This window comes from Pithys albifrons, chromosome 8, assembly GCF_047495875.1.
Source record: "Pithys albifrons albifrons isolate INPA30051 chromosome 8, PitAlb_v1, whole genome shotgun sequence".
Taxonomy (NCBI): Eukaryota; Metazoa; Chordata; class Aves; order Passeriformes; family Thamnophilidae; genus Pithys; species Pithys albifrons.
This window is the reverse complement of record NC_092465.1, coordinates 714,518-740,371: the sequence shown is the minus strand read 5'-3', so window position 1 is coordinate 740,371 and position 25,854 is coordinate 714,518. Positions and strand designations below refer to the sequence as shown.

The following is a 25,854-nucleotide window of genomic DNA, read 5'->3' as shown; positions in this document are numbered from 1 at the left end:
AGAACCCCCACTGCTTTCTCTCCTGAAGTCAAACTTGTGCACAACATGACACTTCCATAATCTGTGATATTGTTTAATATTGCATCTAAAAAAAGTCTATAAAATAGCCAACAAATTTGACAGTTATCAAGAAAGACTAAACACAGGCAGAGGACCAAGGGAAATGTGCAATGTAATTTCAGCCAAGTCACTTGCTCTCTTGGGAAGGAAAGTTCAGTAATTCACATTTCAGGAGGCCATCAAATTATTTTTGCAGTAACAAAGGAATTGCTTCAGGAAACATTAGACAAACGTCTAGCAGGGTGAGCTACAGAGCCAGGGAACATTCTCTGACAGGAAGCAAGAATAGGGAGCCCAGAGAAAAACAGATTGGAGACAGACAGATTGGGGGTGAGGCAGTGTCAGCACTCAGAAAATGGGCTGCTGCTTTTATTTGTAGAGGTGGCACTGCAGTGACAGAGGGGCACGTCTATTAGGAATCAAAGGGTTGTTTAAAGCCCAGCCATGGCCCAGCACAACAAAGCCATTTTCCCAGCTCTCAGAACCAAGCACAGGAGGTATGAGCCATGCACAAGGTTCACTGTACTTCCATATTTACAAGGAAACGAGATACATCATTCAGCTACAGCTGAAGTTTAAACACCAAGGGAGCTTAGTCTGACCCTGAGCAGAACTGCAAAACAGAAGAAAATAATGGATTTGTACTTAATTTTACTCAGGCATAAGGAAAAGTATTCAAATTCTTAAATCTCTTTATGAACTCCTTCCCACTTTTTCTGCCTCCATTTCTGCAGGGAAACTGAAGTTATAAACAGACACAGATCCACTGGAACTTCCCCTGACACCCTGTGCAGGTCTCTGTGGTGAGAGCTGCAAGAGCCAGTTCTCCATGGGAGTCTGTGGCACCTCCACTGTTCCAATGAGCTGTGCTGCCAACAACTGATTCATTGATTAATCTGCTTCCTGCTGGAATACTGCAGGGCAGTGAGTCACAGCTGCCATGACACATTCCCCATTTGAGACCCAGCCCTGCTCCTGGCAAGTCTCTCTGAAAATTTCCCTTGAACTATTTATCACAAACAAGAGCCTAAAGCCTGTGAGATACCTGGTGAACGTGCAGTGCTTTGTGATGCAAAGCTACCTGTCCAGGTAACTCACCTTTACACCAGCCACACCAGGATCCAGAACGTGGCTGTCCTACTTACCCAAAATATTCTCATGCCGCAGCAATACAGTGTTGTACAACTCAGTTTCCCTGAACCAGGATTTCTCATCCCTAGAAGAGAAGATCTTCACAGCAACGTTCTCGCCTTGCCACTGACCCCTCCAAACTTCTCCGTAACGGCCCTTTCCTGATGGGGGGAAAACCACAGGAGAAGTTGTCAGTTAACAACCTTCACTGGGCAGAAGGGCAGGATGAGCTGAAAGGATGGAAACTCAACTGTCATGGCCCAAGCATTACACTGGCATGGTCTGATCATGCACTTCTTACCACTGGAGTCACATCGTGCTCCACCATCCCTTTGCTTCCTGTTTGCTTTGCCTGCCAGCCCTGAGTGTGGATCTCTCCTCCCTGCACACCAGTCAGTACAGAGGGTTTGAACTGGGAGATCCTCCTGGCACACCAGTCAGTACAGAGGGTTTGAACTGGGAGATCCTCCTGGCACACCAGTCAGTACAGAGGGTTTGAACTGGGAGATCCTCCTGGCACACCAGTCAGTACAGAGGGTTTGAACTGGGAGATCCTCCTGGCACACCAGTCAGTACAGAGGGTTTGAACTGGGAGATCCTCCTGGCACACCAGTCAGTACAGAGGGTTTGAACTGGGAGATCCTCCTGGCACACCAGTCAGTACAGAGGGTTTGAACTGGGAGATCCTCCTGGCACACCAGTGCAGTACAGAGGGTTTGAACTGGGAGATCCTCCTGGCACACCAGTCAGTACAGAGGGTTTGAACTGGGAGATGTCACCATTCAACCACCAGCAATGAAAGTGCTTATGCAGCTGAAATGGCTTAGGCAGCACATGGCCAGGTCAGTGTGCATAACACAAATAAACCTGTGACTTCTGCACTTGGGAGGACAGGAAGGAAATGTAATGCTGGGGATACAGCCTTTACATACCTAGTTCATCATCAGCCCTTGCAGAAATGGTCAACATAAACCACAAAATGATGATTTAGAATCAAACAAAACCCCAAATCCACCAAAAACAAACAAACAAAAGGGATTAAGAAATCCCAATCCCCCCGAAACCCATCCCTGACCTGTGGAGATCAGGACACACTGTCTGCTTGCCAAGCTTTTTACCAAATAGCTTAGAATAAATGTAGGACATTATGAAGCACCCAAGTGCAGACCTCCATCCTGCACAAGGCATGCTGGAACAGTTCTGGCTGTTGCCATTTCCATCACAGCCCAAGCACAACAGCCTGGGGGCACAAGGCCACAAACTGTGCCAGAGCTGGCAACTCCAAACACCCAAGTCCTGCCCTTCATTGCTCTGCCACTCCATGCCCTTCAGAGGCACGTGGGAACGAGCAGCAGGTTCACCAAACACACCCACAACACTGAGGCCTCACTGCTGTCACCCCACCCAGGGACACCTCCTGCACAAGTGCCTTCTGCAGGGCAACACACAGGGGTGCTGGGGAATGTGCCAGCTGAGCTAACCTGGCAGCAGGCACTGCTCCAGGGGCACACACCCTTACACACCCCCACAGAAATGTCTCTGTCACAGGTACAATCACCACGTTTGTTGTATCCTACAGCTCCTGGTGAAGAGGAACCACAGAGCATCAGAGGGTGTGCATCTGGATCTCAGGCAAGTGTGAACATTGGTGCCTACTCAATACACACTCTGAGCCAAAAGCACAGAAGCAATGGCAAAATGTGGGCCTGGTGCCTGCAGATTCACAGGTTCATCTGTTATGGTTGGGCTTGATTTGATGCCCTGGAGAGTTAAACCTTCTCAGGACTGACAGGAAGGCGTTAAACTGTCCCGAGTTCAAACCACTGAAGCAGCAGCACAGAACACATTCCAGTCCTTCCTTCCTACTAAAATGTTTCTCATGCCTTCCTCACCTCTTCAGTGCCAGTACAGCATCTTGGCTCAATGTCACTGCCTCCAGGTATCTTTGACCCAAATGCCCCCTAAAATTACTAAACTCAAATTTAAGACTATTCAATTAATAATAAATATATGATGAAGTAGAATTTAATGAATCCTTCAAATTAACACCGAAGTCCTATAAAAAACTAAAGACACAGAAGACTTTCAGGGAAGAATTACTTGGGAATTTCTCTCTCTAAGGTGGAAGAGCAGCCACAGCACATCACTGCCTGCAGGGTTCCAGAGAACACTGCAAAGCAAGTCCACTACAACACGTTCATGCTCCCATTCCAACGGCCCAAAATCACAGCTTTCCATTTTAAATACCATGTTTGCCACTTTGCTTGATGTTTCAACTCCAGATCTCAAACCCAGGTGACCTTTTTCTAATTCTAAAGCTTTTGAGTTGAACCCCATTAATGAACAAATGGTGTTGACAGTGTCAAACTTCAAACTGAGCTTGCTTTTCTTAAAACTTTATTGAGCTTACACAGTACCCAAACAGGCCTGGTTTGTATTTTCTAACACTGCCTTACTGAAAAAGCCTTAAACTGCTCCATCACAAAGCACAGGTATTTGCCCCTTTACTCTGCAGAGATCTGGAAGGAATTTTTTCACTTGAGTTTCCAAAACCAAGCATGCTTTGTCAGCTGAGGCCTGGGAAGTTGCATATGCTACAGAAACAACCAATGAAAAAGATGAGGAGGGGAGACAGAGCTTTCACTCTGCAGTTGGTACCAGAGGGAACGAGGCTGGCACTGACCTACACACTCCACCAGCGTGATCTGACGAGCCACTGTTCTTTGCACCAAGAAAGGAAGTCCAGAACCACTTCCAGATGTGCAGGAATGGTCCAACAAATCCTGTTAAAAGGAAAAGCAGAAGTTCACAAGCCATGAGAACCCTCTTTTTCCCTGTTTACACACACAAAGGTACACCCTGCACAGGACAGGTTAGGGTAAAGCTCAGGGTACACCTCAGTGGCTCTGGGGATGCCATTTGGTCACTCAGGGACAAGCAGCATTTGTTTAATAAGTCACTTCATGTAATAAATAAATGACAATAGATGCCTGTGAACTGGAAGCTTGCTCCTGGCCTACCAGCTACCCTCTGTCATGAGATTCCACCCTTTGTCAGCACTTTGTTGTTCTCTTACTTACCTTATGCTCTCTCAGTTCTGTATCTGATACCACTTTCAAACAGGTTATTATCAGCTTTTTTGCTCCAAAGTTTCCTATGTCTGGCACTAATCTGAGCACCTCAAAAAGAAATAACCTTTCTTTGATTTCTGTACTTACCCTTCATCCCCACACAGTTTGCAGGCCCCTGGGAAGCACACTCAGGGGCTGGGGGAAGCACACCTTGGGGCTGGAGCAGGTGACACCCCAGACTGAGCCTTTGTGGGAGGGCTGGACCCCCAGGTGGGTGTGCACAGGCACCCAGGCCCCACTCACCCACACCCCACCCTCCCCACTTTGAGCCTGAGCATGGATTTATGGAGCACACACCCTCAGAGTGGAGCTGCAGCTGCAGCAGAGCAGGAGGAGGGGGCTCAGCCACCCTCACTGCCCTGTTCCTGCGTGCCCCACTGGGCCCTGGCAGTGAGAGCCACAGGCAAACTGCTGCTCTCTGCACCCACTGCCATTGGGGATGTCCCAGTGTACCCCACTGAACCTCCAGACCCCATCCCAGGGAAGAACAGGTATTTCAGAGGACCTGTCTCACACCTGTCAGACTCACACAGGTGCCCTGGAAGCCACAGGGCTTGGTGCTGGTATTTAGAATTGAAAACAGTTTTCAAACAAGGCAAGAGGAGATTTCCCTGCATCACCTACACAAGATTGTCACTGATACTCCAGGAAATCTCCTGTGACAAATCTTTCTCAAACATTTTATCACCTTCTGGTATTCTTGGTGCATAGAAAGCAAACTTTGAACTGTAAGCTTATAACAAAACACAAGTGAGATCCTAATTGAATGTTAAAATCCCATTAGCCTTGTAAAGTGCCAATGCCCAGCTACTTTTATGGCCAGGAGTTCTGTACTAGCTCAAACCATTAACAACTATTGCTGGACTTTTTTTTCCTTACAAAGGAAAATAGGATAAAAAAGCCTAAGTATAATCAACTTTCTACTATTTACAGCAAACTGCACTGCTGGAGTTGAACCAGATCCGTGAAATCTCATTCCTTCTAACAACATCCAAAGGAGTGCTCAAGGAAAGATAATCCAGGATTCAGAGACTGCTATCTTGCTTTCTAGCACAAACTGAGCTCATTTTTATTCCTGCTTGTAGGAAAGGGAAAAAAACCACCAAAAAACAAAACCCAAACTTATCTACAGTGACTGTAAAAACAAGATTTGAAGAGGCCACAGCTCTTTCCATGCCCATTAAGCAGCTTAGAGCTTTAAGCACTTGCTACACTGTGGAGACTAATCCTAAATGTAAACTCATCTAATGTGCGACAAAACCGGTGATTTGAAACACAATGGAGAAGAAAAATCTGGAATCTAGAAAAGACTTACTGTTTAGTTGAACACTGAGACACACGACCTACCAATTACTTTCTGTGCATCACCCACACTGGGAGGCAGAGCAGCAGTGCTGGCACCACAACCAACGCTCAGAGGGTCTGGCAGCTCCACCAGGCCAAGCCCCCACAGCTCCCAGTTCCTCCCAGCTCTCTGAAACAGAATTTTGATTTATTCTTCCCAGGTCTGATCACTGTTTCCAAGTAAAATTAAACGACTTGAAGTGCCAAAGGTTTGCAAATGGCTGGAAACGGCCTTGCACTGATAAGAGATAAGAGCTGGTAAAAGCTGGAAGTGGGTGCTTAAGGCCAGTTGCACACACGTCTGGTTCATGCCGAATATATCAAGTCTGGATGTTTTAAACCAGTAACACAGAATTAGGTCTTGTGGGGTAATTAAAGAGAGCCACAGGCATTTAAAAAAAAGTTTTGACGAGTATTAGCCACTCTTCAACCCTGCAGTGAAAGCACATTATGGTGGGACAGCACCAAAATGTAAAATGTTTTCCAGTCTCAGTGTTGAGATTTTATCTCAGCAATGCAAGGAGGAGAAAACTCTCTGCACAGGTTTCAGAAGCAGCCCCTCCAGGTGCCTGAAGCCTTCCTTGCTCCGCTCTGATAGAGCTCGAGACACTGCTGGGACACTTGTGCTCTGGCCTCAGGTGGAAGGGGAAGGCACGGGCAGCCTTCAGAAAGGGAACCTTTCCACAGGTCACTGTATTTCCCAGCGAGCACGTGAACAAAAACATGCTCAAAGCTATCACAAAAACTGAGCTTTGAATAAGCACTGCACATATCTTAAAATTCCCACTGGTCTTCTGTCAACAAAATGTCACTGATTTCTCAGTCATCCCAGGGCCCTGCTATGAAGATCACAGCAGTCAGGTCTGAAGGTTTTAAGCATCAAAATTCTCTGTATTTTCTTCCTCCCCTACCATCACATCTTTTCCAACCCTTCAGGCTGTCATATATCAAAGATGCAGCACAGCTGAACACCTTCTACAGCTCTTCAGGCCACCCAACAGTCAGGCACACTCTGTTGTGCTGTTCAGACATTGTTTCCAGGAACCTGAACAGTTCAGAGCAACTCTCCAGGTCAAAGGAGCTGCACTTGCCAAACCTGCTTTTTGGTTAAAACTCATTTAAACTACAGTTGTGGGAGCACAGGAACATCCCCACATCAGCACTGAGGCCAAGTGGCATCCCCTGGCAGCAGAAGGCGCTGTTAGTGGTATGGCCACAGGGAGAGGTGAGAGGGGAGTCTGGGGGTGAGGAAAGCTGGCCCTGCACACAGGGCACTTACTGCCCACAGAGCTGCCCCCTCACACAGGGCACTTACTGCCCACAGAGCTGCCCCCTCACACAGGGCACTTACTGCCCACAGAGCTGCCCCCTCACACAGGGCACTTACTGCCCACAGAGCTGCCCCCTCACACAGGGCACTTACTGCCCACAGAACCCCCCTCACACAGGGCACTTACTGCCCACAGAGCTGCCCCCTCACACAGGGCACTTACTGCCCACAGAGCTGCCCCCTCACACAGGGCACTTACTGCCCACAGAACCCCCCTCACACAGGGCACTTACTGCCCACAGAGCCCACCTGCACACAGGGCACTTACTGCCCACAGAGCTGCCCCCTCACACAGGGCACTTACTGCCCACAGAGCTGCCCCCTCACACAGGGCACTTACTGCCCACAGAGCCCCCCTCACACAGGGCACTTACTGCCCACAGAGCTGCCCCCTCACACAGGGCACTTACTGCCCACAGAGCTGCCCCCTCACACAGGGCACTTACTGCCCACAGAGCTGCCCTCTCACACAGGGCACTTACTGCCCACAGAGCCCCCCTCACACAGGGCACTTACTGCCCACAGAGCTGCCCCTGCACACAGGGCACTTACTGCCCACAGAGCTGCCCCCTGCACACAGGGCACTTACTGCCCACAGAGCTGCCCCCTGCACACAGGGCACTTACTGCCCACAGAGCTGCCCCCTCACACAGGGCACTTACTGCCCACAGAGCTGCCCCCTCACACAGGGCACTTACTGCCCACAGAGCTGCCCCCTCACACAGGGCACTTACTGCCCACAGAGCTGCCCCATCACACAGGGCACTTACTGCCCACAGAGCCCCCCTCACACAGGGCACTTACTGCCCACAGAGCCCCCCTCACACAGGGCACTTACTGCCCACAGAACCCCCCTGCACACAGGGCACTTACTGCCCACAGAGCTGCCCCCTCACACAGGGCACTTACTGCCCACAGAGCTGCCCCATCACACAGGGCACTTACTGCCCACAGAGCCCCCCTGCACACAGGGCACTTACTGCCCACAGAGCTGCCCCCTCACACAGGGCACTTACTGCCCACAGAGCTGCCCCCTCACACAGGGCACTTACTGCCCACAGAGCTGCCCCCTCACACAGGGCACTTACTGCCCACAGAGCCCCCCTCACACAGGGCACTTACTGCCCACAGAGCTGCCCCTCCTGCACACAGGGCACTTACTGCCCACAGAGCTGCCCCCCCTGCACACAGGGCACTTACTGCCCACAGAGCTGCCCCCTCACACAGGGCACTTACTGCCCACAGAGCTGCCCCCTCACACAGGGCACTTACTGCCCACAGAGCTGCCCCCTCACACAGGGCACTTACTGCCCACAGAGCCCCCCTCACACAGGGCACTTACTGCCCACAGAGCCCCCCTCACACAGGGCACTTACTGCCCACAGAGCCCCCCTCACACAGGGCACTTACTGCCAACGTGCTGCCCCCTCACACAGGGCACTTACTGCCCACAGAGCTGCCCCCTCACAAAGGGCACTTACTGCCCACAGAACTGCCCCCTCACACAGGGCACTTACTGCCCACAGAGCCCCCCTCACACAGGGCACTTACTGCCCACAGAGCCCCCCTGCACACAGGGCACTTACTGCCCACAGAGCTGCCCCCTCACACAGGGCACTTACTGCCCACAGAACCCCCCTCACACAGGGCACTTACTGCCCACAGAGCTGCCCCCTCACACAGGGCACTTACTGCCCACAGAGCCTCCCTCACACAGGGCACTTACTGCCAACGTGCTGCCCCCTCACACAGGGCACTTACTGCCCACAGAGCTGCCCCCTCACACAGGGCACTTACTGCCCACAGAACTGCCCCCTCACACAGGGCACTTACTGCCCACAGAGCCCCCCTCACACAGGGCACTTACTGCCCACAGAGCTGCCCCCTCACACAGGGCACTTACTGCCCACAGAGCTGCCCCCCCTGCACACAGGGCACTTACTGCCCACAGAGCTGCCCCCTCACACAGGGCACTTACTGCCCACAGAGCTGCCCCCTCACACAGGGCACTTACTGCCCACAGAGCTGCCCCCCCTGCACACAGGGCACTTACTGCCCACAGAGCTGCCCCCCCTGCACACAGGGCACTTACTGCCCACAGAGCCCCCTGCACACAGGGCACTTACTGCCCACAGAGCCCCCTGCACACAGGGCACTTACTGCCCACAGAGCTGCCCCCTCACACAGGGCACTTACTGCCCACAGAGCCCCCTGCACACAGGGCACTTACTGCCCACAGAGCTGCCCCTGCACACAGGGCACTTACTGCCCACAGAGCTGCCCCTGCACACAGGGCACTTACTGCCCACAGAGCCCCCTGCACACAGGGCACTTACTGCCCACAGAGCCCCCTGCACACAGGGCACTTACTGCCCACAGAGCTGCCCCCTCACACAGGGCACTTACTGCCCACAGAGCCCCCTGCACACAGGGCACTTACTGCCCACAGAGCTGCCCCTGCACACAGGGCACTTACTGCCCACAGAGCTGCCCCCTCACACAGGGCACTTACTGCCCACAGAGCTGCCCCTGCACACAGGGCACTTACTGCCAACATGCTGCCCCCTCACACAGGGCACTTACTGCCAACGTGCTGTCCCCCACGTTGGAGGCAATGAGGCCCTCGATGGTGCCGTACTCGGCGTCCCTGGAGTTGAGCCTCTCCATGTGGGTCTTCTGTATTCTCCGGATGATCAGCACAGCGACTGCAGAAAAAACCACCAACACCAGCACAGGAGCCAGGATAACGATGATTAGTGTTTCCATACTGTACCCTGCAGCTTCTCCTTGAAAGGTTTGCCCTTGGAAAAGAACAGGGAAGGGAGAAAGAAAGAAGGAAAGAAAGAGATAAAAAAATAAATTTGCAGATTCCCAGAGGAAGTCTTTAAAACCAGCAGCACTGACACGAAGCCCTACCTTGGCACCCACCTGTGGGACAGAGGCTGTGCCACAGCCAGAGGTGTGAGCACACCTGCACAGAGGATGTGCCCCTGCAGAGCTGCCTGCACAACCCACACCTGCATGGCCATTTCTCACAGGCAGTACCTGCCCCCTGACCCCAACCATGCACTGGGATAGGTCACCCCATCACCCCTGGCCACACAGACCACTCCACCTGGGGCATCACACGTGTGCCAGCAGGCCCCAGGGTGGGGAACAGGGCACAAAGGGCCTTGCTGTGCCCACTAAGCCCTTCCTTCAGCCAGCACTGGAGCCATTTCACTCTCAGCACAGCAGAGCAAAGCCAAGCCCCTTTAAAGTAAACTAAAAATAAACGGTGGAGGAACTGGACTCCACACAATCTGTGAGATTCACAGAGAAGACATTTTATTACACAAAGCACACACTTTATATAGGGTTAGGACTACACCTTATTGGCTAAAAGAGTTACACACCACCACACTAGATACTGCAATTGGTTAAAGCCTGTCTCTCACAAGTCCCATGTTTATATTATTTCATCCTGGCTGTTTTCATGCACCTGCAGAGTCCTGTGAATTCCCACTCTGAATTCTTGGGGAGTACCCTCCTCCCTACCAGCCAGCAGCAGCTGAGCTCCTTGCTGCTTCTGGCTGAGAGCTGAGTCTCACAGGGCTTTCCATAGATCTGAATTGCTCACTTTTGATTTTACTGTAACAACACCCCTTTTCTTCCTCTGCCTCCACTCGTGATTGATGAAGCTCTCACCTTTGGAAGAGGGGAGCTGTGCAGTGATGTTCATGTTGCACAGGTGTCCCTGGCAGCACTCCACAGCCTGGTCAGGGGACGGAGGGGTTTTGCAGGTCATTTTGCCTTGCTCATAGACCTGGAAGCAGCCCTTCTGGTAAACCTTAGCCCCGTCGTTGATGCTCAGGGAAGCAAAGCATTGCTGGCCTTGGCACCGATCCCCATTCCCACAGGACATGCCTTCACACACACACTCGTAGTGCACCATCTTGAGCTTCAGTTCATCATCTGCAGAAGGGAGAGTTGAGATAAAAACACCATCCTGTTCTTAACAGCTTCAGTTACAGGTAGGTAATGAAGTCATTAAATAAAACCTTCTGCTTAAGGGCAGAAATATTATTTGCAGGTAGTGCTGAAGAACCACCAAGCAGTAGGTAACGATACCAACTCAGTCATTTCAGCACCACAAAGGAAACACCAGTCCTGTCTGCCCACCCCAAACACTCACATTTCCAGAGCACGGTGACATCTTACACCACCTCTCACACACACCCTGGGAGGGGCTTCTGCACAGGGACACTCAGCAGAGGGGAAAAACCCAACCAACAGTGCCTGGCCTTTGAAAGGACTGCCCTGGGCTGATGGCAGGGACACTGTGACAGAACACTCTGCAGAGGATCCATTCCATGGAGCCTGCACAGAGAACAGCACTGGGAATCACTGCAGGTCCTGGTGTGTACATGGACCAGTGCAGACCAGTTATTTGCTGGAGAACTGGAGTATGTCTGGTGAGGAGCTGCTGGGCTGGAAACAGAGACACTCTCCTTCCTGTCTGTCCTATTCCTTATGCTCCAGCTGCCCCTTTCCTTGCTTAGGTGGTTTTCCAGCACTCAGTGGTGTATTGCCATGTCCCAGCCAGCCCTGCCCTCACCGAGGCTCCTGCTGTGCCACACTTACCCCAGCCCACGGGAGCAGGGGCTGTGGAGCAGGGGGGTCCAGAGCAGGCCCAGGGGGCCCAAACCCAGCCCCCCAGCAGCAATGGCTCTGGGCACACAGGACACTCACCTTGCCAGCTCGGGGACGGGAACGCCATCACCATCAGCACAGGGAGAATCATAACTCCATCGGCCACCCTGGAGCTGCAGAGAGAGGGGAGGGACCTCTGAGCACTTCCACTGCCCACTGACAATGTAACCACCCCAAAATCAGTGTTTGGCAGTGCCTTTCATCCATATCTTACACAATACAGCACAACTCAGAGGTGATCGATCTCCTTTTTACTGTGGCTTGTTTCCCAAGTAATTTCCCTCACATATAAAATTCATACATTTACTGCAATTTCTTTTTAGAGTGACAGAGACATCCCATGCAACTACACTGCAGATACATGAGCTTGCTAGTAGGGAAACGTGAGCCCTCCCAGGAGCAAGCAGGAATGTAATATTAGAAGATAAGTTCTTTGAATCAGGTATTATATAGTTAAATTATTGTAAACTGAGAGGGTGGTCTGTAAAACTGTTTAATCTGGGCTGTGAGGGGAAACAGAACTCTGCCAGAAAACTCAGAATTACTTCTGTTAACCAGCAAGCTGGATGGCAAGAAAAAAGTGAGATGTATTTAAGTGAGATGCTGCTCCCTGAAGAGTAATTTCCCAGTTAAAGCTGCTTCTCCAAGGGTTTTCCTTCCAATGGCCCAGCTCCATTTCCCTGCTGCTGAAAACAGGTAACTACACTTTGTGCAACAGCTCAGGCTGTTTCCAGTGTAAAGCAGAGGCTCATGCTCCCTCTAAAACAGGAAATAAAGGAGTGAATTTGCCTGTGTATTTCTAATCTTTGCCACAATACTTGGTCCTTACAGGAAAATAACAGCTCTCCTTTTAGTGAAACAAGGATTATTTAACAGGCTTCTGAAAAGAAACTCTGCTGCAGTTCCTTAAACTGTGCAATTAAACAACCACTGCGGCCAAGAACAGAAATGAATCAATGTCAGCCAGTGCTCAGGGGATTTAACCCAGCAGGCAGGGCTGCTGACTGGGGAGGGCTCATCTGTCCTGTGCTGCTCAGTTCCTACAGACACTCCCTGGCCTAATCCCATGCCACAAAACTCCAGTCAGAAGGAGCAGCAAGTGGTCCCTGCACACTGAAGTTCCTCTCCTTGTCAGAGGCTCTGAGCCATTACCGTGCCCCTTATGTACAGGTATTTGTCTTCATTTGTCAGATTTAACTCTAGTGAAGCACATGAAAATTGAAAACAAATCTGATACTGCCATTTTCCTTTCAGATCTCTTCTGTTGTGCCTTTTCAAATCATTAGCAGGCTGCTTAAGTGCTTGGTGATGAAAGCCAAGCCATTACTTCTGTATTTATTTCCTGACATGGAATTGTTTTGCAAATTTTGAGAAACATTTCAGTAATTGCTTCATCACCAGTTAAAATGACCATAAATTTCTGACCCCAAGTATTCAGAGTTTTTGCCCTCACAGAAAGGCCCAGGCAGTGCTCACCTTGTCACCTCCTGGAGTGACACTCTCCCTTCCAAACACCCCTTCCCAAGGAACCTTTCCTTCCTTATCCTTGATACAGCCCAAGGTATCCCTGACACGTGCCAATATTTAACCTTCAACAACCAGGCTGAAACAGGATGAAACCAAGTGATACAGAGCATGAGCACTGAGCAATCCATGTGGGAAGTTTGAAGCAGACCAGAGCTATCCCAGGGAACCACCAGTGCCCTAAAGCACGGGATCAGCTCCGGGGCATCCCCTGCTCCAAAGGGGGCACCGCAGGCACCAGCAGGGCCAGGCCCCCAGCGCTGCCTTCAGCTGAACAGCCTCAACCAGCACCTTCCCAGCACTGCCCCTGGGAACTGCGCCAGGCTAGACAAAGGTGACTCCTTGGCCCTGCCCTGTTCCTGTCAGCACATCCACAGTTCCAAGGGCACCCTTGGAAGGGAAGGATGCAGGCCTGGGGGCGGCACAGAGGGGAGCGGGACAGCGCTCTGGGGGACCCCGGCAGGGACAGCCAGGCCCCTGGAGAGCCCTTCGGACAGGGGGGACACCCAGCACGAGGAGAAGGAGCTTTACAGAGACAAAAGGGAGTTCAGCAGCCCTGGGTGGGCTCAGATGTTCACCAGCAGCACACGGTGCTCGGGCACAGAGCAGCCTCCACAGGTGACCCCTGGCCGCAGCCCTCGTGCCCAGTTACCACCAGCACGGGTGGGTTTGTACTGGTGGGAGCCCCCACAGCCCTGCAGTGCACTGAGAGCCCACATAGCACGGCCTCCCCTCCCTCCCCAGGGCACCCCCAGCCCTCCCTCCTCCTGCCAGGCCTGCCCAGGGAGGGCAGGAGGGCCCTGCAGAGCCCAGCCCGGCACTGCCAGCACAGGAGGCTGGGCACGTGGATCGGGAGTGGCAGCACGGGGGCAATGAAGAAACAGGGAGCACTCAACAGCATGGACACAGTGACAGCTCTCCCAGGTCCATGTACCTGTTTGTTGTCTTTTCAAGCAGTTTGTTTGAGTTCCAGAAGACAAATAAACATATAGGAGTATGTTTGTACACACAAACCCTCTGTATTTCTCAGAGGGAGGAGAAGCAGGAGGGACAACAAACCTGCACCCTCCAAACAGGCAAACAAAGCAGATCAGACTTTGAACAGATTCCATGCATTTCACAGCATGCATGGTTCTCCCAAAGAAAAAACCCAAATATTCCAATTTAAATCCTGCTTCTATGAAACCTTTTTCCTGTAGCCATTAATTTTCCCAAAAGCCTCGAAAAATACCATGTCTGTTGTTGCTGTGCACATTCAGAGCAGCCTGTAACACACCCCCTGTGTGTCCTCAGCACCACCCCAACCCTGGCGGGGTCTGTGCAGCCCAGTTCAGCTCTGGGGCTCTGGCAGGCAGCTCACCCCCAACTGCATCGCTGAGGGGGGACTGGAGGAGGGAAGGAGCCTCTGACCTTTGCAATATACTTATTTTTCTTCAAAAATTATTTGAGAGTTAGAGTTCAGAACTCCTGTTTCCATTGCTTAAAAAGAATTACTTCTCCAAATCAACTAGTACACATCCATAAGCACCAAAGTCTGGCTGCAGTGACAGCAGCCAGCACACCCATTCCAGCTGCTGCCTGCTTAGAGAAAATACACCTTTTAATATAAAGAACAAAACATTCTTTAATAAACCCCCATAGCAAGTTGCTGTGGATCTAGAGATCCATGAGATATCCAGTTACTGTCTGGTGTTTGAATTCTCAAGAACTTTTTCCCAAGAGAAGGACTGGGATTTAATCCAGACAAATAATGAGGAACTAAAAAGCAACCAGCAGAAATGGGCAAAATTTTTCTTCCTTTCTGAACACGTGGATCTTTGCTGGTTGACTGGAGCTCCTGCCCGTGTCCCACAGAACCGCAGCACAGCGGCAGGAGCCACTAGAGGGCATTGGGAGCCCGGGATGCCAGCGCTGGGCAAAGAGGGATGCAGGGATCCCAGCAATGGGCAAACAGGGATGCAGGGATGCCAGCGCTGGGCAAAGAGGGATGCAGGGATGCCAGCGCTGGGCAAAGAGGGATGCAGGGATGCCAGCGCTGGGCAAAGAGGGATGCAGGGATCCCAGCGATGGGCAAACAGGGATGCAGGGATGCCAGCAATTGGCAAACAGGGATGCAGGGATGCCAGCGATGGGCAAACAGGGATGCAGGGATGCCAGCGCTGGGCAAAGAGGGATGCAGGGATCCCAGCAATGGGCAAACAGGGATGCAGGGATGCCAGGCTCCCTGCCACATTCCATACACAGGGACACAGGGATCCCAGGCTCCCTGCCACACTCACACACAGAGATGCAGGCTCCCTGACACATTCCATATACAGGGATCCCAGACTCCCTGCCACACTCCACACACAGGGATGCAGGGATGCCAGCGATCCAAGTGCTCTGTGCCACAGGGATCCCAGCAATCCCAGTGCTCTGTGCCACAGGGATCCCCGAGATCCCAGTGCTCTGTGCCACAGGGATCCCAGCGATCCCAGTGCTCTGTGCCACAGAGATCCCAGCGATCCCAGTGCTCTGTGCCACAGGGATCCCCGAGATCCCAGTGCTCTGTGCCACAGGGATCCCCGAGATCCCATTGCTCTGTGCCACAGGGATCCCCGAGATCCCAGTGCTCTGTGCCACAGGGATCCCCGAGATCCCAGTGCTCTGTGGCACAGGGATCCCCGAGATCCCAGTGCTCTGTGGCACATGGATCCCCGAGATCCCAGTGCTCTGTGGCACATGGATCCCCGAGATCCCAGTGCTCTGTGGCACATGGATCCCCGAGATCCCAGTGCTCTGTGGCACATGGATCCCTGAGATCCCAGTGCTCTGTGGCACATGGATCCCCGAGATCCCAGTGCTCTGTGGCACATGGATCCCCGAGATCCCAGTGCTCTGTGCCACAGGGATCCCAGCGATCCCAGTGCCCTGTGCCCCAGGGATCCCAGCGATCCCAGTGCTCTGTGCCACAGGGATCCCAGCGATCCCAGTGCTCTGTGCCACAGGGATCCCAGCACACCATGCCACACTCCGTGCTCTATGGCAGAGCTGCAAGCAGGGCACAGTGCCTCAGCTCCAGCCACACACAAAGCAAAGTGCATCATTTGGGTTTAACTTCCTCCTACAAAAGCACATTATCACTGGAAAACCAGAAACTTGCTACAGGTCATGGCAGAAAAGTCCCTTTTCCAAGTGGCAGCTCCCAGATCTCCAAACAAACCGGTCAAGCAGTGCAGGGAAGCAAAGGACCCTGGCTCCCAGACAGGCCAGCATCTGAATTCCAAAGGAGGAATCACTTAAACTGACTTTGGAAGCCCAAGTGAACAATAAATGAGTCCTAAGGCAGATCTAACACCTGGTGAGGACACCCAGCATAACACAGACACACAACTGCTTTAGGTACCAGAATCTATAGAATTCTTAGTTTCTATTCATAAAGTCCCAAGACTGAAGAATCCATCCTGAAATCCCAACACCTCTTACACTTTCACAGCCAGTATCACTTTGTTTTCTTCCTAAAAAACCTGTTTGTCTCCTGCCAAATCACTCCTGCCCGGCCTGACAGCAGTGTGGGATGAAGGAGACCCCAGTTCTGTACCAGGAGAAAGAAGCACAGGAAGAGAAGCACCAGGAGTTCAGATGGCCCAGAACACCACCAGACCCTGGCAGTGGCTGCTGGGACATGGCCTTTAGTGCCACCAGCCCGACACAGAGCACCGGCCGCGCCAGACGGAGCGATGCAATTAGGGGAGAAACTTAAGGCTGCCTGTCATCTCCATATGACACAGACATGGGAACACAAACCATGAGAGCAGCTCCGACTCTGGGTGAGATCAGAAGCACCCAGATATCGCTGACAGCCCCCGTGGCCACCGGCCAAGCGCCCAAGGGCTGCACATATTTTGCATGTACCTCACTAGATCGCTATCAAAAGAAAACATCCATAATACTGGATCTCAGTTCTGCCATCCACAACAGTCACACATGAGCTGAATTCACCAACAGCTGTGCCTTTAGAGGGAGAAATGTGCATTTAAAGCAATAATTCACAGCTTGCTCTTTAATTGGAGCTCACACAAAGGAGCTGCCAGCCCCCAAGCAGCCCCACAAAGGCATTCCTTGCGTCGAGAGCAGCAACCTTGGGCAGCCCTTTCTTAAGGTCTAAACTTGGTTGCCAGAATTCAGAAGATGGAAGCCAGCCACCAACTCCATTTGGCACCCACCTGCAAGAGCACAAGGCACAAGTCCATGCACTGCAGCTCCAAAAATGTGCCAAAGTGCCACCCAGGAAGGCTGAATGTCTTGCATTGAAGTGACCACAAACATGGAGAAAGTCAAGCATGGAATACTGATTCTGTACTCCCCATGAACAAAGCAAAATCACAGCTCTGCTGAGCAAGAATAAAACCACCAAACTACACAATGTAAAGTGTTCTGGAAGCTCCTCCAGATGAGATCAGTAGCTCTGACATGCTCAGGAGGAGCGGCATCCTTGGTCCTTCAAAGAAAAGGAAGATGTAGTAAAGCACAAGTGCCACTTCAAAAGTGCCCCCCTGCTCGCTCTCCCTCCTGGCACAAGCAGGTACAGAGCCATGTCCTGCCCACACTGCCAGCCCACAGCTCCAGCTGACACACCAACTGCAGCAGAGGCCTGGCATGGGACACACACGAGTAACACTCACAGTGCCAGGGTCGGGGGACAGACACAACACCACAGAAGGACAACACAACCACTTATCCAAGAGAGAAAAAAGTCTTCCCTGGGCAAAGGAGTGAGCCAGAAGCAGCACCAGCCCTTCCTGAGCAGAGAGGGGAAGGCATGAGCACACACAGCCTCTCCTGTAATGGAGGGGAGGGCAGGGGCTCCCAGGGAACCAGCAGCACAGGGAAGGCCCAGGATGCAGCAGTGGCACCAAAGAGACACCAAGTACTGCCAGCTTCCTCATGCAGGGCAGCTGGGGAGCTGATGGTCCATGTGGGCCGAGGCCAATGGTCTGTTCAACCAGAAGGGTCAAGCAAACACAGACACCTTTAAGTTGATCTGAAACCCCCAATATATATTGCAACTTCCCAGTGTTTTTGAAGCCACATGTGTATCTTCCCACACCGTTTGTGCCCTGTGGGGTAAATAAATTCAGCAGGAGGCAGCTACCAGGGCTTAGCACTGCCCATGGCACAGCTCTCCCCACAGAGCCCACACACAGCAACATCCCTTCCAGCCCCTCCCTCGGTCCCTGTCTGTGGCTCTGTGACCGTGTCACCGCTGAGAGCACCCGGGGAGTGAGGGGAGCAGAGAACCAGCAGACACCGTTTCACTGGTACAGGCAGGGGGGCAGGTCGGGGTGTGCAGGTCCCTGAGCCATCACAGGAACACTCAGGCGTGCAGGTCTCACCTCACACGATGTGCCCGAGGCACCACACGGGAATCTGCTCCTCCACTGTCAGAGACACGGGAACTATTGTGGCTTTGCACATATTTCACATGTAATCCAAGCTGTTACTTTATTATGTTACACACATTTCCCTGCTGTCCAGCCACTCTTACATGGCCCACAGCTCCTGCCAGAGGGAAACACTGCATCAAGAACCACCAGGCACAGGGCTCCAGTGCCAAGCTCCTCAGGTATTTTCCCTGTTAGACACATCTCAGAGCTGTACACAACATTGGGCACCACTGCCAAGGCCAGTCCAACTGCCCACAAAGTGGGGACAAACCCCATTAACACCTGGTGACTTCATCTGTGCTGGGGCCTGGGCCCAGGAGACGAGTAGGGCACCCCAGACACAGCACGTTTGCCCCTGGAATGGTTCTCTCTCCAAACCCAGCATACTGTCAGATCTCAGCACAAAACTGCCTGTGAGGATACAAAGGCCATTAAACACCTGGATTTAACCAGCAGCTGTGAATAAGGCCAAACACAAATATTTTCGACTGACAGATTACCAGGATTGTCTGTAAAAGCCATTCTGAATACTTTAGAGAAAAAAATTAAAATAACTAGGCCACCCCAAATGCACCCAGTACCAGTGCCTTCCTTTCAGCTTACTCAAAGCCTACCTCTCCCAGCCTGGGCCTGCTTTCCTCCAGCCAGCACTGCAGTGTTTATTACAGATGTTATCTGCAGTGTGAGGAAGGAGCTCAGGGACGGGCACACACTCACAGCTTGCAGGGGTTTGGGCATTCCAATCACACTGCTCCTATCCCATCCTGGTCTGGCCTGACAGGGGGGAAAACAAGGAGTGTGGGCAGGAGCACTGAGCCCCTCCCACGTGGGCAGCAGGGGCACACTTGGCACAGCACCATCGGTGTTACTGGGAGAGGGTTCCACAGCCCCTCTGGACCAGCACGAGGCATGGATGGCAGTGCCCACCACAGCTCCCTGCCCTCAACAACCAGCACCCCACCAGAAAACACACCCCAGGCCCACAGGGGAACCCTCACTCTCTCACTCTAATCCCCAGGAAAAACCCAGACAGCTGAAGGCACAGTCCAAATGACACCACTGACTGCTTATCTAAGAGCAGCATTTTCAAATAATGTTTGAAGTTTCTGTGGAATACCTCAGCCAACTCATACATTTCCAAAGACAATTCTTTAGCTTCAGCATCACTGACAAAAGTCTTGGGTTTTCCTCAAAAAAGTATTTTTTCTGGTTTTCCCTTTTTCTGCACCCGGGTTGCAGAGAACCAAGGTCTGATGATGTGCAGAGCTTTGGAGACCATCTCTCACTGTGCCAGCCCTGCTCCAAGATAACCATATCATCTAGTTCCTACCAGTGCATTAATTAAGCAGCGTCTCCCTGCAGCCTCACTGTGTTTTCACACATGCAGGGACCCAGAGAGGTGCAAATGCTTTGTCCTGGCAGCCCCTGACGCTGCTATCAGGTGGGATCCCTCAGAGCCAAACCCTGAGTGAGGGGATGAGCTGGGGAGGCTCCCTCAGCCCCAGCACGGCCCAGGTGACCCCTTTCCTGTGTCGGGATTTCACCCCAGGGAGGACCCTCATTTGCACATCAACAATCCCAGCGGGGTTTTGCTGGGAGGTAAATCCGAACCTCCACAGTCATTTTCACAGGGTCATCACCACCTGAATATTCTATTTATGCCCCTTAGACCAAGCACCCTACCCTGAATGCAGCTTGAGGTATTTTGATAAAAATTAGCCAAAATATTTTTTAAAATCCATTTTGTTGCACTGGCAGAAAAATACAATGGCAGCACGACACAGCAAACACAGTCACTCATTAAAGAGGCATCAAAGCTGTAAATACTATAAATATATCTGCCAATTTCTATTGATACATATACACAAATCCATGAAGCTGAGCAGGACAGGAGCACTGGAGGTGCAGAGGAACACCACACCATGGCAGGGACACTGAGGAGAGGAAGGCTTTAGCAGGCCCTGGCTTCACACCTCCACTCACTGCTCAGGGATTACACTGGGATTAGAGCAGCGTTCCTCAGGAGTGATGGGCTGCTACAAAGTTGGAAAGGGTAAAGGACACAGAGAAGTCAGGTGTTGGTCCTGCACGCCACTTACAGCTTAACTGCTCCCAGCCAAAGAAAATTAACCAACATTTTTAGAACTGGCCTGAGAGAGCAGTTCCTGACTCTCCATAGGCACGAGTTGCTGAACAGCCTTTCCTCACAGCAGAATCCTTCATTAACTCTTGCTCAGGATCCAAAAAGCTGAATGCAATCAGCAATCCCAAGAAAGAGGAAACACCCTGCTGCACGAGACAGTCAAATTCTTCAGAGACTATATTAGACCCCCACAGAATTCTACCAGTGTTGTTCTCCAGGTTGGTCTTGCCTGTTTGGACAGGCCAGAGCCACATTACTCTGTCCTTAAATCCAAGGTACAGACAAATCCAGGTTCTGTTACAGCCACAGTGGTGCAGCCTCCTGTTCTCCACTGGCAGTATGGAATGAGACACTCTGGAGCAGGGTGTGCAGAGCCTCATGAAATCCAGACAGACCAGATGGGCAATCACCACCAAGAGCAAGAACAGTTGAGGCTTTTCTCCATCCTAGAATGCTCAATGGTATTTCTGTCCTTCCCACACCAGCAACAGTACCCTCAAAGTACTGCAGTTCCCTCACAGCTTTGGTCTGATCTCTCCCTCCACCAAGATCCTCTCCCTTGCTCTGCCCCAGGTCCCTCCAAGCATCCTGCAGGCTCTCCCCCTTCCTCACTCGAGGCTTCCTAAGGCTCCACGACAGGTCTCTGTTCCACTCACATTTCACCTGTGGCAGCCTCACCTGGGGCACTGATCCAAGAACATTCAAGTCTGTGTGCTAAAACAGCTCCAGGTCTTTCCAAATGTCCTGGCATTCCTTCGTTGCTGTTTTGGCTGTGCCAGCTTTAACTCCTCAGGCAAAGGGGTCTCCTCCCTTATGTCCCTCCTGGTACTGGAGCTCCCCTCTCACAGTCCCAGCCAATGTCCACCATGGCAGTGATGGACCCCTCAGTGCTATGCACCCCTCAGTCCAATCACAAGGCACATTTTGTCACCTCTTCCAATGCCAAATTTATCCCAGTAACACAATATTCTGACACTTTTTTCCAGAGCTGTTTCAAGTGTTCTCTTTCCACCTATTCAGCTGCACGCTTTCAAACTCACACACCCTTGCCAAATCTCCAGAAACCACTCCATAGACTCATCCAGACTTTTGGTTTAATTGCTGTTACAGATGCCAGAAGCAGCCAATCACATCCCTACTCAACATTAGGCTCCCGTGGCTGAGCTTGCACACCCTGAGCTGCGGAGTGAAGCACAAGTGCAAGCTCAAGCTCTGCACACACCACGCTGGCTTTGGAGCTCTGCACAAACTGCCCATCATGAAGTAGAAACAAGGCCACACTCCCATGGTTAAAGTGACCTCATGACATACATCTACTGGCCATTTTGAAGGTTCAGCATCTCTGCATGGAGGATCCAGCCATGACTGTCCATGTAACACACCATGAGTCAACAGCAACCTTGACCAACTGTTCCTGAAAAAAGGAAGTGCCCTAAAACACTTTGGGCCAAGAGCCCTCCTGCCTCCTGGGCAATGAAGGGGTCAGGGACCACTCTGACAGGACACAACACAGGGCTTGGTCACACAGAGCAGGTGATCGTGTCACTCTTTTGGAAGCATTCAGCATAAAGCCATTTTCCTCTGAGAGGAGAACAAGTTAAAGGAGTGAATGGACTTCCCACAAGTAACCTGTTACACAAACTGTTCCTACAAATGGGCAGAAAGGCACAAGGTACTAAATTTTGGATATGCTGGAGAGTAACTGTCCTCAACCTGTCAGCCAGACAATGCTGATGGAAAGGTCCAACAGTCAGTACAAAGAGGTTTACGTGTCACTATCACTGCCCAGTGGAAATGCAAAGTCAGGCTGGTTAGCAAGGCCAGACCTCCACAGGAACCTGTCACACTTTCACCCATCTCCTGAACACAAGACACACTTCTGAGTTTCATGCTGCAAAACTTTCTACTCAGAGAAAAGTAGCATGAAAACCCAACCCCAGGTCCTCACCAGCATGGCTCCAATTCTGAGCACTCTGAAGTTTGCAGGAACACACTGCAGAGAAGGCAGGAGCTGCCATGTCTGCCTGTGAGCATTCAATTAGGCCAGGAATCATCTCAACTTCAGCTGGACCAGACACTAAGGAAACCACAATAAAATGGTGTGAGGCATCCAAAATTATTCCCAGAAAATAGGCCAGACTGGGCATGAAAACATCTGGGCTTGGCTTGAGTCACGAACCACATGAGCAAGACATCCCAGTGGTGCCTGCGGGCAGGAATGTGAGCACACACAGGGAGGAGCAGCAGGCTCCTACACACAGATTCTGCACCTTGCTCTGGCAAATATGCCACATCCCCTTCCCTCTGAACCACCTCCTGCAGCCCAGCCCAGTGCAATTCCTAAGGATGGTGTTTCTGGGGCGTCAGGCACTGTGTCCAGGACCAGCTGGTCAGCCAGCCAAGGCACTGTGTCCAGGACCAGCTGGTCAGCCAGCCAAGGCACTGTGTCCAGGACCAGCTGGTCAGCCAGCCAAGGCACTGTGTCCACGACCAGCTGGTCAGCCAGCCAAGGCAATGTGTCCACGACCAGCTGGTCAGCCAGCCAAGGCAATGTGTCCACGACCAGCTGGTCAGCCAGCCAAGGCACTGTGTCCACGACCAGCTGGTCAGCCAGCCAAGGCAATGTGTCCACGACCAGCTGGTCAGCCAGCCAAGGCAATGTGTCCACGACCAGCTGGTCAGCCAGCCAAGGCAATGTGTCCACGACCAGCTGGTCAGCCAGCCAAGGCAATGTGTCCACGACCAGCTGGTCAGCCAGCCAAGGCAATGTGTCCATGACCAGCTGGTCAGCCAGCCAAGGCACTGTGTCCACGACCAGCTGGTCAGCCAGCCAAGGCAATGTGTCCATGACCAGCTGGTCAGCCACCCAGCTCCAGGCATGGGCTCCCTCCTCTGAGGCAAAAACAAGGCAAAAAGGGTTAAACCATTCCAGCCTTGGCCTATTCTCACAAACGTGTCCAACCAGCCAACACTGTACACACTCCAAAGATCCCTTACCCTGCCACACCAAAACACACCAGCTCCCCTCCCTCCCACCCAGTCCCCTGTTCCAGTGACTTGCACAAACTGATGGGGACACATTTATCACAATTCCAACCAGCAAACAGGCAAGACTTCAGCCACCAGCAGCTCTGCTCCTCTGTCCCTCACGTGAGCCAGTGTCAGCTCTATTCACTTTTAACTTTCTAGAATTAAGGCAAGAAAACTGAGCATCCTCACCAGAACTGCTCAACAAGGCCCTGAAGGCCACCACGCCACGCGGGATGGAACAGGCATGGGGACAGGCCACTGACCAGAAACTGCCACTGCCTAAACCCAGCAATGGAGAAAGGAAAAAAAAAAGATTATAGAGGAAATCAGCAGAACTGTAGCAATTATTTAAAAATAAATTGCTCATACATTTTAGGAATAATTCTAACAAGAGGAACAGGTCCAAAAGAGACACAGGTCATAGCACATTTATGTATTTAATATAACATGGAAAATGGATACACTATTATACATATAACCTATGGACTAACCCTAACCCTATTCCTGGCCCACACTGTACTCCTAACAAGCATTTTAGCACTCTCACTTCAGAGTGGATGGAGCCTGGCCCCTTCACAAGAAGGAGCTACCACGTGTGGCTCCAGGCTGCCCAGAGGAGGCCGAGAACTCAACACCCAAGTTTTAGGAGGGAGCACATTTGGTACACACCAGGAACAGGGCTCGTAGCTCAGTCTGCAGAAGAAATCCAGCACACACATGACATGCCCAAACCACTCTGCATCTCTCAACAGAGCTCATCAGGGGGATGAGCTTCAGAAACCCCACTGGTGCTCCAGGACAGACCCTCGATGAGGGTTAGAGACACAGAGCCATCTGACCCCAAAACATGTTGGAGCGACAGCCCTTGGCCTCAGCACCCAGAGTGAGTGTCCCTCCCAGGGCAAGGAGCACTCCACAAGGTGTGCTGGGGGAGAAGAAAAGGGGGTGAGAAGGAACATTTAACTGACAAAGGGGGACTTGCACACCCAAACCAGCCACACTGCTCCCCAAGGAAGTCAGTGCTCAGTGTCCCATTGATGGCTCTGGCCCCGGCCCCGGCCACTGTCACTCCCACAGTGGGCACTGGGCACTGCCAATCCAGGACTGCTTTCCAGGGATGTCAGCCCTGCTCCACTGGCTCTTCGGCAGCACATGCACCACTCATGAAGGCTTTATCTCTCTCTCTTCCTGTCAGCACAGACCCAGACAGGCTGACTCTGTTAACATTAAGAATGCTTATTTTTCCCCTCTTCACTATCTCCAAGCCAAAACAACATCTGGAACTTCAGCTTGCTACACAGAGGCACAGATTAAAACTGGAAAAATCTACACATCAGCTTCCCAAGCTTTATACATTTCTGCTTTTATCCAAATTTCCCACACGTGCCTTCCAAAACATCTCTACTGGGAGAACAACTCAGTCCCCCAGACAGACTCCCAAACACTGTGTAAGGCCCCTTCCACTTCAAAATAACCTCAAAGAGGATTATCAGAAAAATAACACAATCAAAACCGATAGGAACGTGCGAATTTACCATCACTTCTTACACAAAGAGAGGTGACATATCAGTGACCTCGAAAAGGAAATCAAACAAAGACTATTACTGGTGTGTGTTACTTGATAAAGTAACAGGAAAAAAACCTGGCGCCGTTTCAGGCTACATAAAGGTCCCACTTTAACAGACAGCTGTCTCCAGTGTCCTTTAAGTGTGCTTTTTGCTTAGATCATGGTCTGTGAATCATGAAAATCAATACAGAGGGAAAACATAAAACCACGCTGCAGACAGGCCCAGCAGAGGAGCGTGTACCAACTAGCACCAGCCTGGGCTGGAGAAAGACGTGCCAAGCAAACACAGACTAGTTTTTGCAACAACATTTATTTAACTCTTAGTAGTTAATTAACAGAAGTCATGACTACTGGTTATTTTCTAACCAGCCATCCCACTGCAGTTACACACTCCAGGCTCACCACCAAAGCTCTCCCTCCTCCACCACATGTGCCGCCTGTGCCGCGGCACTCCCGGCCTCACCCACGGCTGGACC

At 51.7% G+C, this 25,854-nt stretch overlaps 1 protein-coding gene across 5 annotated transcripts in view; it reads right to left on the bottom strand.

The window, feature by feature from the left end:
- Positions 1 to 25,854, bottom strand: part of ACVR1 (activin A receptor type 1) — a 54,705-nt gene that overhangs the window by 10,745 nt on the left and 18,106 nt on the right. For 4 of the 5 annotated variants that reach the window (XM_071562757.1, XM_071562753.1, XM_071562755.1 and 1 more), the window contains 5 exons: positions 11,728 to 11,801; positions 10,684 to 10,950; positions 9,580 to 9,797; positions 3,875 to 3,974; positions 1,206 to 1,352 (listed from right to left, as the gene is read on the bottom strand). In XM_071562757.1, coding sequence (XP_071418858.1) covers positions 1,206 to 1,352; positions 3,875 to 3,974; positions 9,580 to 9,797; positions 10,684 to 10,950; positions 11,728 to 11,779 — 784 coding nt within the window. In that variant the 5' untranslated portion in view covers positions 11,780 to 11,801. The remainder of the gene's footprint in view (positions 1 to 1,205; positions 1,353 to 3,874; positions 3,975 to 9,579; positions 9,798 to 10,683; positions 10,951 to 11,727; positions 11,802 to 25,854) is intronic. The other variant, XM_071562756.1, reaches the window with a different exon arrangement.